We start from the raw sequence: 15,948 nt of genomic DNA on the forward strand, positions 1-15,948 counted from the left end.
TTTTAAGTTTAATAAATGCATGATTATTCCAAAGTCCATTTTTTATCGTGTTAACCAATCGTGATCTCATATTGACCAAATTGATCTGATTATTATGATTCTAGACATAATCAAGCAGCCCTACCGACCCCTGTATGGAAATCTAGCAAACTTGCATTGACAGCAGCACTGAATGGATTGGTGATTACGTCCGCCAACCGTGACTTCAATATGGTGTACCGGCATGGGAAACCTGGAATTCAACCTTTCAACCACCTCTACCAACTGTGACTCACAACTATAGAAGATTAGCTAGGTCCTTGAACCTGCGCCAAATCAGGGGAATATATAAACCAGGCCATGCGCACTGACAGTGACATAAACAAGAAAACCGTAAGAGCTGCCAGAGACGCTACACACGGCAGATCCTCGCAAGCAAAGTCAAACAAACACATTACCACGGATACAAGAGCATCAATACTTCCAGGAGACCAATCTGTCTTTTTTGCAGAGCAAACGCTATCAAACATTAATCTTCTCCTAGTGCCATTAGTGCATTTACACTGTCATACCTCTGGTGCTCCTGGTTCGAGTTCCAACAAAGCTTTCATATTAAAATGAGTTATTAATAACAGCATAAAATTAGGCAGACTGACTTGTCGCTTAGCCTCAACACATTTAAAGCAGTGGGGTGCCACAGTGCCGAACCAGATTAACACAGTAGCACAGATTAAAGCGCACAACTGACACCATTACCTCAAACAACACTAGCCTGATGCTTGGGTGTTGTACACTAAAGTACAGCTTTAATACCATTCCAGTTAGATCAGCGGTTCTCAATTCAGGGTTCAGGGACCCTCAGGGTTGCTAGGGGTAGGGGGGGTACCAAATGGACCCTTTTACAGGACTGTAACTCTGAGTGTGTGCAAATAGAACTGAATGGAACGACACTCTCAGAGTCATAGGGGTCCTTGAAATTAAAATGTTAGAGAATCAATGACTGAGAATATGGTAACAAAAGTAGTACTAAATCACATTTTAAGGTACACATAGTCCTATGATTTCCATGCATCTCCTGGAATCATTGACTTAGCAATTATTATTCACCACTTTCATATCACATAGCAAAATAAGTTAAATTAGGCTACTTATAACTGTTCAATTACTAGATATATGGATATTTGACTGATGTTGGCACGAGGGTCCACACGATGAGTAACGTCAGGTACAACAAAACAAAATATGTCCCAAAGGTGTGGAGTTGATGAGACATTACATCAACAACACATCAACATAATTTTCAGGAATACTTGTAATAAACTAATACAATTAATTGAAATACATACATGAATTATTTTTGACAAACAAATGACTTCCAAATGCATTGGCCTTTCTGTCACCCAGGCTAAAACTGAAATATCTAAATTATACTCTAAATGTAACGAATACAAACGTGATACAAAAAAAAAGATATATAAATATTGCTGCAATAAAGACCCAACAGAATGCAAACAGACTTGTTGGTGTGACAGTGTGCAGTTCATGGACTAAACCAAACAGTCCCTCATGCGTGCTAACAGGTGCTACGCCGCAATCGGACGTCTATACAATTCCGTGGCTCCAGGGGTCACTAGTATCGTCTACTACTTTGTTTCTTTAATGAGAAACAAAATGTATGTATTAAAACAGTCACACCATGTCCAGTGTGTTTAATACGGGTAGTGCGGAGTGGACAGGGTTATTTTAAGTGCGTTTAGTTTAAGTTCAGGGGGGAGGACAAAACCCACAGCGAACTGTGCGTGGAGACGCAGAATTCGACGGGTCACCGACTTGGGTGCAACAGCGCCGTTATATGAAGACTAGACTCTAGAGCTAGCGACCGAGCTAATTAACGTTAATTCATGACACCCGCGGGCTAATGAGCTAACGGCGAGCTAACCCTGACCCCGCTGGTTTATTCCGAAGAACAAATTCTGTATTAAATTCAACACGACACACACACACACTGTAACACACATACGGTGCAGAAAGCAGCATGCATGTCTTCATTACTGAGCAGTTAGCACGCTGCTAGCTGTTAGCAGCTAATAGCTAGCCTGCTGCTAGCTGTTAGCAGCTAATAGCTAGCCTGCTGCTAGCTGTTGGCAGCTAATAGCTAGCCTGCTGCTAGCTGTTGGCAGCTAATAGCTAGCCTGCTGCTAGCTGTTAGCCGCTAGCCTGCTGCTAGCTGTTAGCAGCTAGCCTTCTGCTAACAGCTAGCCCTGTGTATGCAGGCCAGGGTGCACACACACACATAGGCCGACGGACGGGGTCGCACACACTTTTTTTGAACGCCGCTTATTATCCAGCTTCGTCTCACCAGAAAGTGGGCTATTTATTTATTCGGGGCTGAAATGGTTCCTGCGTGTCGTCCTGGCCGTGAAATGGCTGCCCCCGGCTGTTCCCCGTTCCCTCCAGCCGCCGTGCGGTGCCGATTAGCAGGCTGTCTGTGTGTGTTATGGGACCGGTTCTCTTTGCACCTGGGCCTCAGTGTTGCCACGTCTTAGTGAGAGAAACAAGGAAGGGAGTGGGTCTACGAAAACGAGCTCAAAAGAAGCGACCATACCAGTGGCCAGTGGTTCTCACACTTTTCCATGTCAAGGACCCCCAAATTGATATGTATTTAGCCAAGGACCCCCTTCTCAGTTCGCCCAGTTCACTTTGAAAATAATGTATTCAAAGATTTGCCCACATTTTCACTATTTAAAAAAAAAAAAGCAGATCTACAAGCTCAGCGCACTATGAGCTTGTAGATCTGCTATTTTTGAATAGCCAAAGTATAAAATATGGATGAAGGGGTTCAAATGATTATGACGCTTTATTAACTACGTTTGCTGGGGTACCCCCCCCCCCCCCATGGACTAGGCCAATGATTCAGCTTTATTGTCAGGTATAAACAGGTTTTACAGAAGTAAAAAACACGTTTTCGTGCAAGTTCAAAATACAAGGTCAACTAAATAGGATTGAAAAGCAACTGGCTTGTTTCAATTGGGGTTCTCAGGTACTCAATTCATAGAGAGAAAGATATTTAGGTGCGTGAGCATAGCTGCTCACACACCTAAATAACTTATCTGAGGCACTTGTGCAGTTTGTGCACCTTAACTAACATCCATAAGTATATCATGCACAGTATCTGTGCATGACTTATGGACGTTAGTTAAGGTGCTAGAAATACACACAAAAAAAGTCAGTGCGTTGTACATGGGATAAAGGTGCAAAATGTCAGTGCATGTCGACCGCATAATCCACATAAAGTAGCCTTACACTGGTAATCCGCTAGTAGGTCCATGATGATGAGGGTGTGGGGATCTTAGTATAATTTGTTGGTTCAATTTGAATCCAACATAGAAAAAAACTTTTTTCTGATTTTCGGAAGAAGAGCATGGAAAGAGCATGGAGAGTCCAAGTCACTTGTTCCCAAACCTTTCAGGCCGCGACCCTCCAAAAGAATCATATTTGAACTGGGGACCCCCCAGCCTGACAAGCTCTTGGAATAGTAGGAGTTGAGGCATTACATTTAGTTTCGGTTCCACAGATAAATATTGTGGAAATATAGCCGAACTACAATAGAGACACACGGGAACTACAAATTTCACACCCACTTTTGAGACAGCGCCGCTACTCGAGGTCCGTTGAACGATGAACTGCAGCTCTCAATACAATCTCTATGAGAAGCATTGCAAAATACCATAATTTCCTTGGTTAACTACCAATTTCATTGGTTAACTACTCCTCGTCCATTCACGCGGCAGGCAGCTAATCACCACCATATCCATTCAGCAGAGCGACCCTCGCCTATAGTGATGCAAATGTCTGCCTTTGTCTTCATGGGGTACCAGGAGTGCCAGAGGTGGGGGTCTGGGCCATCACCTGTACTCACCTGGCATAAAAGGGTCTCTGAGAGCAGCTTGAGCCATTCATTACTAAACTACAACATGAAGAGACCACCACTGAAGAATTGATTGATTATTGCACATTGTTTTTATTAACGTTTTTGTAGTCAGTGTAGTTTTGTTGTTAACTTGTTTCCCCCGAGATTTTTCCACGAGTACCCCCCCCCCCCTTCGTAGGGGGGGCCGGGGGGGGGGGGGAATTCTCGCCTGCCCAATGTAATTCCTGGGAACGCCACTTACCCACAATATACTACAATATACTCCATCAGTGTGTCAAAAGTTCCAGCATCTGAAATCTAAAGTTTAAGTGGTCGCATGGTATATACGTCACGGACGCATCCCTTGAGGTTTTCAATACCCCAATCTGGGAACCCATCGCCAAATGAAAAGGAAAAACAGCACCCTCTGCTGTTTTTGACTATCTCAGTTGGCTCTGGGAGGAAGTTGACGTAGCACCCGTGCGCAAGGAAACCGGGGTTTTGGTCTGCCTTCAGCGCATCACTTCCGGTGGTGCGACTATGTTTTCATTCCCACTAACAATATTTCTACACGGAACACTAACACCACTTCTCCCAGAGAACATGGATCGTTTTGGTTATAAGCCCACTTGTTTCTATGATGAAAGAGTAAGTTAAAATGTGAATATCTTTCCGCGGTTTTGTCTGCTCCGCGGACGCTATTGTTAAATTAGTTTCGGTTTGTTTCAAGTGGGGAAGGATCGACGGACACGTGAATCCCGCCCACTACATTTGATTGGGTAAAGCGCGGCCTTCTTCCTGATCTGAAGGCACGCCCACTTGTAGGCCAGTGTGTACGCAATATGACGAACCCCCCCGGGCCCCGACAGATTCAAACGCAGAGCAGAATCTGTTCTTGAGAGATTATCAATACCCAGACACGTTTGTGTCTGTCATGTATCATTTTTATACGCTATTTATTTTGGACAATTATCCAAACAGCATCTTGCAAGACTATTTGTATATTAATACTATCCTGGAGAATTAACTAAGTAGTTGAAAATGGGGGATATTTCACTCTTCCATTTAGTTGGGTTATTTCCCCAACTTACATTCAGGCAAGTTAATACAACAGCAGTAAACCCACACGTTATAATTTTTCATGTACCGTCGGAGCTCCACGGTAGGTAGAAAATGAATATGCCTATGAGATGTTCAAAATATAGACATGAACAAAGTCAGTCGGGATTTGGATGAGAATTCAAAGTCGGCGCTGGTGCTCGTAAAGACAGTGATGTCGCTGAAATGCGACTACTTGTCTGTCTGCCGTCTACCCTCTGTTGTGTTAACATTATGGGTAACCCATTAAAGTGGCAAATTAAATGTGAAACACATCAACTATTAAGAAAACAAGACGATAGGTTGACAAAGACACTCCATACATTTGGAAACATATTTTTATTTAAATCAATATCGTCTCCAGTTAATGTAGGATCATTTTAAAAGTAGGCTAACTTTCATATCCTCTCATAGGGAATGCATTGGCAACTGCAGTTCATCGTTCTAAAGGACCTCGAGTAGTGGCGCTGTCTCAAAAGTGGCATTAAATGTGCAGTCCCCGTGTGACTCTATGCTCCTAGCCCCTGCTCATTATGCGAGGGTGGGGGGCTCAAAGTAGAGGACAGAGTACATGGTCTTCAAGATACTGAAGACTACAGAGACACCCATGTACCTGTCAGACTACATCGTTAAAGACACATACACAAGTGCAACACGAGCGCCACTGATCTCGTTCAACCATGATTCGGCACAAACATGGGTTAAATTCGTGCCACCATAATGTGGAATGCTCTACCAACAAACATCAGAAAGTGTGACCCTTACCCTCCTTCAAAACCACCATAAAAGAGAACATATCTGCAATTTGGAACTATAGTCCTATAGAGAAGCCTTATAGCAAAACACCACAAATCTATTTTCAGATTTTCTAGAGTCCTTGACATGAAAATTATAACTCTATGAAAGGACATTTGTTACGAAAACATTAGGAAAGAAGCCCAAATAAGCAACTTACACTTTAGAAACAAGCCCTCAAAAACCGCAATCCGCAAAGTACCAATATGTATAAGACTTTACAGAAAAGCAAGCCCAAAGTTGCTTATAATAAGCAGACATGGCAACAATGCCAGGCCTCCGCTTACGCAAAATAAAACGGCTGCGCACACTGCGTAGCTGCGTGCGTATCCTGTGCGCACACGGCGTAGCCAAGGCGTAGCTGCTGCATGATGGGGTCTGGTCGAACACGTGGGTCTGATAATGTGGAAATGGAGAATAGTATCAGTGGTGGAAAAGGTACTTTTACTTAAGTAAAAGTATCAATACTGCAATGTAGAAATACTCTGTTACAAGTAAAAGTCCGGAATTAAAAATGTAGGCCTTTGAGTAAAAGTACAAAAGTGTTGGTTTCAAAAAAATTATAGAAAGTAAAAAAGTAGAAAGTAGTCATTATGCAGAATGTCCCATTTCACAAGTTTTGATCTACAAAGGGATCTAGATCTACAAGCTCACAATGCATCAGAGCTTGTAGATGGCTATTTTCAAATGGCTGAAGTGGGTATTTTGATTATAATTACAAAACGTACATATATGTACGTTTTGTAATTATAATCAAAATCAACAAAGTAACTAGTAACTACATTTTTCAAATAATTGTAGTGGAGTAAAAGTATAATTTGCCTCTGATATGTAGTGGAGTAGAAGTAAAAGTACAGAAAATTGGAAATACTTAGCCTACTTATTACTTTACACCACTTCAATCCATGGTGGCATAATTCATGTTCACAGCTGGAGTAATGTGATATTATTGAACTAATAAATGTATCTTTCTGTGGAGAGATTTGTTCAGATAAGAGGCGGATGAGGCCCTTGTGTTAATTTCTCTGATATTACAAAGTCATCTAATCTTAAAAGCCTACAGTGTGTAAGTGATTCTCTTTCTTTTTTATCTAGTACCATTGCTATAGGAGTGTTTGTTCAGTAACAGGGGCCTCTCTCCCTGTCTCTCCAGCTCTCCAGCAAAAAAATACATTGGATATCAATTTCATCCAATCAAGAGAGAACACACACAGAATACATACACACAATAAAAGTGGAAATGAATGGTGGGAGAGAGAGAGAGAGAGAGAGAGAGAGAGAGAGAGAGAGAGAGAGAGAGAGAGAGAGAGAGAGAATATTGCAAGATGGGCCCCCACATAATTGGCAGAACACTAACGTTGTAATGATAATAATATAATAATAATGTAAAAAAGTTGGACAAAAATCTTGTTTTTTGTCTTTAAAACCTTAAATGAGTTTATACTGTGACACTGATAAATCGGAACTTAAAGTTTAGGCTACTACGTTAATTCCATTGATCCAAGATGGAATAAGATTGATTGACTGATTTATTGATTGATTGATTGATCATTCAAATAAACATGCTCTGCGGACCACCCACCTGACCTCTAACCCAGCAGCCGAATGGCTGCCTAGCTGAACGTTTTTAAGATTTTCAAGGCCCTGATCTGGAAAAAGTTGGAAACCCCTGAACTATAGGGGTACTTACTTACTTACTAACTACTACATAGCTATTCCAAATGAGGTTTGGCACAGTATATTTAGAACACCCCAATGATACCCTTTGACATTTTTCATTTTAACAGTGGTGGAAAAAGTACTCAAATGTTTTACTTAAGTAAAAGTACCAATACTGCAATATAGAAATACTCAGTTACAAGTAAAGGTCCAGAAATCAAAATTGTAGTGGAGTAAAAGGACAATATTTACCTCTGAAATGTAGTGGAGTAGAAGTAAAAGTATTGGAAATTGGAAATGCTCAAGTAAAGTACAAATACCTCAAAAAATTACTTAAGTGCAGTACTTAAGTAAATGTACTTAGTTGCTTTCCACCACTGCATTTTAATAACAGAGTGGATAAGTCAGTCAGTGAGTGCTTGCTCAACTGAGCTTAAAGTAAGGCCAGCAGTATAGTGTGTAGTGTTCAAAGTGCCTGCCTGCCAGAAAAGACCGCCATCGTGCACATACCGATGAAAATATCAAACATTTGAACTTGTTCCAGAGTATTTCAGTCATAGAGCAGTGTAGTGTTCGACATATATCATATCAAACAGCAATAATAATGTACAAGGCTAAGAACCATCATCCACCAGTAAATATTCAAAATGTGTTTCAGGATCGGGAGGGGGGTTATCATTTGAGGGGAGAATTCAACTTTAAAATATTAACCAGACATGCCACCATGAAAAGTCTTTGTGTATCATTTGCGGGTGTAAAAATATGGAACAGTTTTGAGTGAGGAACAAAAGCAATGTCCAAGCATCAATCAGTTTAGAGCAATGTACAAGGGTTTGGTGTTCACAAGATACAGTGAGGATGGGAATGGATAGCAGGGTTATTTGCTGTATTTATATGTATAGGTTATTATATAGTATGTACTATACATAGTATATAAGTTCTATACTAGTATTCATAGTATTAACATATTTAGAGTTGATGTGTATCTGTATGTATGTTTGTATGTTTGGTGTTTGGTTGTATGTATGTATGTTTGTAATAACCACATGGGTTTATGTTTGTATACTGTGTACATGTTCATTGTGTTATTATATTTTGTTAATTAGATTGTTAATTTTGCTATATTTTGTTCATTATATATATATAAATAAAGCCGCTGTCCAGAGCAGTGTGATAATATATATGTAATAAGTGTGATAATATAACATAAAAAAAATCAGTTTAACCACTTTAAAATTGGCTATTTTCAAAAACTTCTTAAAAACATGTGACGTCATGAATCTTGTATGGAGTCGCACACACACACACACACACACACACACACACACACACACACACACACACACACACACACACACACACACACACACACACACACACACACAGATGGGGGTCTGTGGCCAAAATAAATACAAATTCATTTGGAGGTCCTTGACATGAAACATTTTAAGAACCACTGAAAATCCTACTTTATCTCTCACTCCATAGCACATGTTGGTCACTAGGTGGCAGCAGTACCACACCACCCAGATTTGAGCATCAGATAACTGCTTATGACCCATTAGAATGTGTCTAACCCTGTTTTTGAAGGAATTCTCAAAACCTCTGTAAAATCGCCTAATGCTGAGGTGCCCCGGCATTAGCCTGACCGGTCTGACAATGAATTATTATCAATCAGTCAATCATTCAATCAATGTAAGTCAAAAGGACATGAATTTCCCGTCCCTTTGTCGTCTACACAATCCTAAAATAACTCAAAAGGTTTAATAGATTCAACTATTCAATAACTCTCTAAACTAGCTTACAAACTGTGCAAAAAGCAGTGGTGGAAAGTAACTAAGTACATTTACTTAAGTACTATACTTAAGTAAATTTTTTAGGTATTTGTACTTTACTGGAGTATTTCCAATTTTAAATACTTTTAATTCTAACTCCACTACATCTCAGAGGCAAATGTTGTACTTTTACTCCACTACAAAAAAAATTAAACTATAGTTACTAATTACTTTTTTGTTTTTGATTATTATTACAAAACATACATTACCCACTTCAACCCTATATACATTTCGGCCATTTGAAAATAGCTCCCAATGCGTCGCATCGCGACGCATTGGGAGCAGATCTTGTAGATCTGCTATTTTCAAAAGATTTTTATACATTTGAAAACTTGTGAAATGGGACATTCTGCATAATGAGCACTTTCTACTTTTGGACATTAAGTACATTTTGATACCAATACTTTTGTACTTTTACTCAAGTACATTTTGAATTCCGGACTTTTACTTGTAACAGAGTATTTCTACTTCGCAGTATTGATACTTTTACTCAAGTAAAACAAATTGAGTACTTTTTCCACCACTGGCAAAAAATACAAAATGAATCCTTACAGTTACAAATCCAAGAGTGCGTCAGGTTTGAAATAATCTGGAGACTGCACAAGGAATAAACCACAAGTGACAAAAGAGGTCAGAACATGTATTTATTTATTTATTGCACTTGACTGGTGCTTCTGAAACAATCAGTATGAACAGAGATTCCGACAGGGCTGTTGTATGTTTACTACTGCAGATTACTCCTTTCAAAGTCAAATGGGGTAATTGTGTCTCGTAGGCATAATCTCTCTCTCTCTCACACACTCACACACACACACACACACACACACACACACACACACACACACACACACACACACACACACACACACACACACACACACACACACACACACACACACACACACACACAGAGTGAGCTCTCATTATACTAATGGTATGCGCTCTAACCTGTTTCGTGCTTAATCCATAGGCATGGCTTTTCCATGCACCTGTCTGTAGTTTGGTTAGTGGCTCTTAGTTGGGACACTACGGTAAACATTGAATTCACTGACTGGCCGTTCAGTGTGGGAGGGGGAGTCGGTTGTGCTCGTTTGGACGGAGTCGTCATCGACTGACCAGGCTGTAAACAGGGATGGTCGAAGAAAAAAAACGAAACTTTCGTAATAGTGCTCAATTTGAAGACGTTTCAAAATAATTCGATAAGACATGTCATAGTAAAGCATTCTCGGACAAGCTCAAGCTCAGCTAAATCACATATATATTTATATTTATAAACATTTATCACATGTAATCATAAAAGGTTTTAGAAATCCATTCATATGTCTTATGACGCATTACAATATTACAAATTATCCATTTTTGCCACAACTATATTACAATATAGGGCTGGTGTGATGTACTAATACAATAGTTACTACACTGTTTGTGTAAAAAGACGAAACAATATACCATATTAAGTTGGGGTTGCGGTAAGCTGTGAACTCTCTGAATTAATATTTCAAACACTGTCTCTTTGGCAGTTCACATAACCGTGTTTCAAAAGTGCAACAGGCACGCTCCAAAAATCTTTTTAAAAAAGAGCAGAAGCCGTCGACACAGTTTGTTCAAAGCGAAAATAAATGAACACAAACATGTAGTATTGTCTTCAAATGTCTGCCTATAAGCTCCAATGGCCCAAGTTGTTAAGTGAATTTACAAAGTCACCAAACTCGCAATGTTGTCAACAGGGGCCATTCAAATAGGCCAGTGGTTCTCAAAGTGGGGTCCAGGGACCCCCATGGGGTCCTTGAGGGGGTTCCAAATGGACCCTTACAAGTCTGTAACTCAGAGTGTACAAAATGATTTCATTTTGTACACTCTTAAGAGTTATGGGGGGCCTTGAAATTAAAAAAAGTTTGAGAACCACTGAAATAGGGCATTGCCAAGCTGTGTTGTACATATCTTGCCTGTATCTACATAACAGTGTGCGCTATACAGTACCATCATATAAGCTTATCAGTTTTATCGGTCGCTCTGTATCTCTCTCTCTCTCTCTCTCTCTCTCTCCCCTCCTGTACAGCAATAAACAACGAGAGAGAGAGAAAGAGAGAGAGAAACGTACAAACCTTTATCACATCTTACAGTATGAGCAGATTACTAAAAGCTGCGGCAAAAGCAGTACAGTCAAAAGTTTTTTTTAAACGCTCTATTCATTTCTATCATTAACTTGTTAGAAATCGTGTTGCAAAAAAAAAAAAGAACTGTGCTGAAATAAACAGAGGGTGAGGCCAGCGTGGGATAGTCGATCTGCCTGTGCATACTTATGTACACAGTAACATCCTCAGAGTTTCTTCATTCATTTTGTTTCTTTTTTACCCTTGAGATGTGGAGAATGATAATATAATATGGCAAAAAAATACCCTATGTCTTCTGTGTGTTTCTCCGCGAATTGTTGACACCCCGAAGCGATGATTTCCAAACATGTCGTGGCGTGAAACAACGCGTTTCACGTCATCTCTTCGGAAGATCTGCGAAGCTTCTCTTTAACACTCGTGACTTTACCGTGCATGAGGGAGTTTTCTTCAGTGAAAGTGCACAATAATGGACGTGTATTAAATGAACGTGTAAAAATTCCTTGTTCTGTTCTTATAATGCACACTTTGTGAGCGTGTGTGTGTGTGTGTGTGTGTGTGTGTGTGTGTGTGTGTGTGTGTGTGTGTGTGTGTGTGTGTGTTAGTGTGTGTGTGTGTGTGTGTGTGCGTATACTTGTCGTACTCTACTTGTGAGGTTTAATTGTCCCCCATGAATTTTAGAAACAGACATTTTGAGGACGTTTTGAGGACCCTTTGAGGACCCTTGTCCTCATAAGAGAAATTGACACTCTTAATAAAGGTCCAGAAAGACCGAATACATATGATGCTGCTGTACAAAAGCAGTGTGCAGGATTTTTTTCATTAATGACTTACAATTAAAAAGATTCAGGTTGGGGTCAGGATTAGGATTAGGCATGTAGAGGTTAGGTTTAGGGGATAGGGTCGTAATTAGAGTTGATTAGGGTTAGGGTCCATTTTTTATAGTTGATTTTTTTTTTTTTTAGATACGTTTACAATTAGAAAAAGATTCAGGTTGGGATTGGGTTTAGGACTTTTAGAAGTTTTGTTTAGGGATTCAAATTAGAGTTATGCCTGATTCACATTTAGTTGCTTGCTGGTGTCGCGCACCAAAAAATTGCTGATCTACAAGCCCACAACTTGTAGACCTCGGCTTGTAGATCTGCTATTTTTCGGCTTTAGGCTTATGGTTAAAAATGAATTTATGAATTAAAAAGAAAAGTAAATACCATTCATAAAATCACTGTCTTAAAATGTCCTCACAAGCATAGTAAAACAAACCTGTGTGTGCGTGTGTGTGTGTGGGTGTGTGTGCGTGCGTGCGTGCGTGTGTGTGCGTGCGTGTGTGTGCGTGTGTGTGTGTGTGCGTGAGCGTGTGCGTGTGCGTGTGCATGTGTATGTGTTCATTGGTCCATGTTGAACAGCAGGCTGGGCAGTGCTTGCAGATCCATCTGTGGCAGCAGCCACACGCAGTAGAGGAGCATCCACAGCAGCAGCAGCAGATACAACTCATTGGTGGCCTCTGGAGCGCTCCCTCTCCGCCTACACAGTACACACACACACACACACACACACACACACACACACACAGTACACACACGCACACACACACACACACACACACACACACACACACACACACACACACACACACACACACACACACACACACACACACACACACACACACACACACACGCACACACACAAACAAGCACAGAAGCACATGTCAAAATGATACAGTCGCACATATTTACATATCGTTGCTGTCGGACAGAAACTCCAAATATGTCGCTTTTTGTGTTTTGTCGTGAATTAACGCCCTACTTTTTTGACATAAAAATATATAAATTAGCCCACGATTTTGAAACCCTTTTTCACCCGGTGCCAATTATCTAAGTGATCCTGGGCGCTACACTCCCCCCACCAGCCTAGGGAGCCCAGGGCCGAGCTCATGCCTCCTTCAATGCATGAGAGCCAACTGACCTTCTTGTCACCTGACAGGGGGGAGTTTCCCCGGTAGGACGTAGCGCGTGGAAGGAACACGTTATTCCATCCAGTTCCCTTCTCCTCCAACAGGCGCCCCGGCTGTCAAGGTGGTATAGCGACCAGGATTACTACATGTTTTTGTGAGGGTATTACCTACCCTAGGAGACACGGGGAGAACATGCAAACTCCCCACCTAGGGTATGGGCGCTGATGACACGGAGGAGAAGACACGTCCTACTTGATCAAACTACAGCGTCACACAAGTTGTATCAAAAGTAGCAGATCCGCAAGCTCGAAACACGGCGCGAAGTGTCGCGTTTCGAGCTTGTAGATCTGCTACTTTTGCTGTTTTTGAATTTGAATGGCGAAAAGTAGCAGTTTTGGATATATGAGGTTTCCACCCGACAGAGACGATATGCATCAAAGAGACAAGTGTACACATACTCAGGTACAGAATTGTCATTCGCCCACACAAACAAACGCACACAGCAGTGACACACGCTCACAGACATGCAGAGCGAGCGAGCAGAGGCGAGATAGTTCACATCGAGGTCAGAACAGAACTACAGAGCAAAAATAACAACTTTAGATGAAAAAAACGGCTCCACACAATTATCCTAAGACTGAAACAAAAGCCATGTTATTGTGTATGTATCCTGTTTGCTTGAAATAGCAAAGAGGACAATACAAATGTCCCCATCTGGATCACATTTCTCTAACGGACCTACAATATCAACAGTGAGTAAAGCCCTACAGTTTGGATTGGGTGATGATGGTACTGTAGAAATATCTTTTTTGCCATTCTGCAATTGAATGACAGGGTTCTTATATAAATAACTGTCTTGAAATGAATTGTGAATTGTCTTCAATGTGTTAAGGTCACAAAAGGTTCACATTCTATTTTAATATTTGGGGGGAAAATAGACCTGCGTTCAGAATTATAACTGGAGCAGATTATGTTAATTTCACATTGAATTGTCTTCAAATGCGTTAAGGTCACAAAAGGTTCACATTGCACATTTTCTTTAATGTTTGGGGGAAAATAGACCTGCGTTCTGAATTATAACAGAAGGAGAATAATATGACCAACACATATATTTACTTTTCATTACGTTCATTTCACAGTAAATTGTCTTTGAATGCTTTAAGGTCACAAAAGGTTCACATTGCACATTTTCTTTTAATGTTTGGGGGAAAACAGGCCAGCGTTCTGAATTAAAACGGGGAGAATAATATCAACACATATTTACTATTAATGATGTTCATCAGTTTGTTTGTGTTTCATTTTAAATCTTTTCAGATCATGAGGTTGTTTTCGTGGGTTTGCCTGGCGGCTCCCTCAGTGATGTAACCATTACACTGCCTTACTACTGCAGCTGAAGGAATAGGCCTGAAGGAGCCATAAGGATGAAAACACACGTGCATGTGCACATGCACACACGCACCAAGGTTATTATAGCGTCACTGTCAGGCGGAACCTTGTATGTCTAAAACATTTTAAAATAGTGAAAATAGCCGAAAATAGCAGAAAACGAGAATTGACAAAACATTTTAGGTACCTAACTGAAATAGAGTTTTTTTAAATAACTAACTAAAACTGTATCATGTTTACAAAACGAACTCAAACTAAATACAATCAGAGAGAAAATGTATTGTATACTAATTTGTTAAAACAAATAGCCTACAAGCTCACAATGTGTCGCATTGCGGCGTGTTGTGCAATTACTTGCAATGTTTCTGACCTTGTTGAAATCTTGCCCCTGACTAATCCATATAACTAAAACGAATGAAACTAAAGCTAAGCCTTTTCACAAAATGAAAACGGAACTAAACTAGTAAACCTGCTTTAAAAACAATTAGAACTAAACTGAAACCGAAAACAAATGAGAAATGCAAAACTATGATAACCTTGGCATGCACGCAAGCACACACACACAATCGCGTGCGCGTGCGCACACACACGCACACATGCACACACACACACACACACACACACACACACACACACACACACACGCACACACACACACACACACACGCACAAACGCACACACACGCACAAGCGTATGGACCTCCGGCCAGGTGAACAAAGGTTCATTCAGTTGTCTTCCCACGGGAGACAGCAGGCTAATTACTGGCACCTGTGTCACGCCTACCACCCCAAGGCAAGAAAACTCTGACTCGTAAAGATAACATCTGAGACTCACAGACTCAAAGCAGTTCTCACAACATAAACAGACCAAAGATTTATGTTTGATGTACCTTGACCTGTCAATGTCGTTATTAGCCCTCATCTACAGAATTCAATAGTGTACCTTGATGTTTTTTGTAGTTTTTGAGCACCAGCACGTCGTTGAAAGAGAAAATAACTACTACAGGGCTGGAGTTGAGTCACAATACCAGCTGGCAGACGTCTTCACAGACATCTTCAACCTCTCCCTTGTTCCTGTCTGTCCCTGCATGTTTCAAAAAATCCCACCATTGTTCCTGTATAAGAAAACACGAGCTCTCTCCCTGAATGACTACCACATACTGTATACCAGTCATCATGAAGCGCTTTGAGCAGATAGACAACGCTTATATCTCCTCACTA

General features: G+C 40.7%; 2 protein-coding genes across 2 annotated transcripts in view; both read right to left on the reverse strand.

Annotated features, from left to right (window-relative positions):
* The window catches only part of dicer1 (dicer 1, ribonuclease type III), a 67,112-nt gene extending 64,633 nt beyond the window's left edge, over positions 1-2,479 (reverse strand). Inside the window, 1 exon segment of the mRNA XM_080413239.1 lies at positions 2,339-2,479. The gene's annotated coding sequence lies outside the window, so the exon portion shown is untranslated.
* Positions 2,480-9,951: 7,472 nt separating this feature from the next.
* Positions 9,952-15,948, reverse strand: part of LOC308073947 (uncharacterized protein) — a 79,790-nt gene continuing 73,793 nt past the window's right edge. Inside the window, exon 15 of the mRNA XM_080413240.1 lies at positions 9,952-12,908. Within this exon, the coding sequence (XP_080269366.1) occupies positions 12,770-12,908 (139 nt within the window). The 3' untranslated portion in view covers positions 9,952-12,769. The remainder of the gene's footprint in view (positions 12,909-15,948) is intronic.

Source organism: Gymnoscopelus braueri (assembly GCF_963280865.1).
Source record: "Gymnoscopelus braueri genome assembly, chromosome: 19".
In the NCBI taxonomy this organism is placed as follows: Eukaryota; Metazoa; Chordata; class Actinopteri; order Myctophiformes; family Myctophidae; genus Gymnoscopelus; species Gymnoscopelus braueri.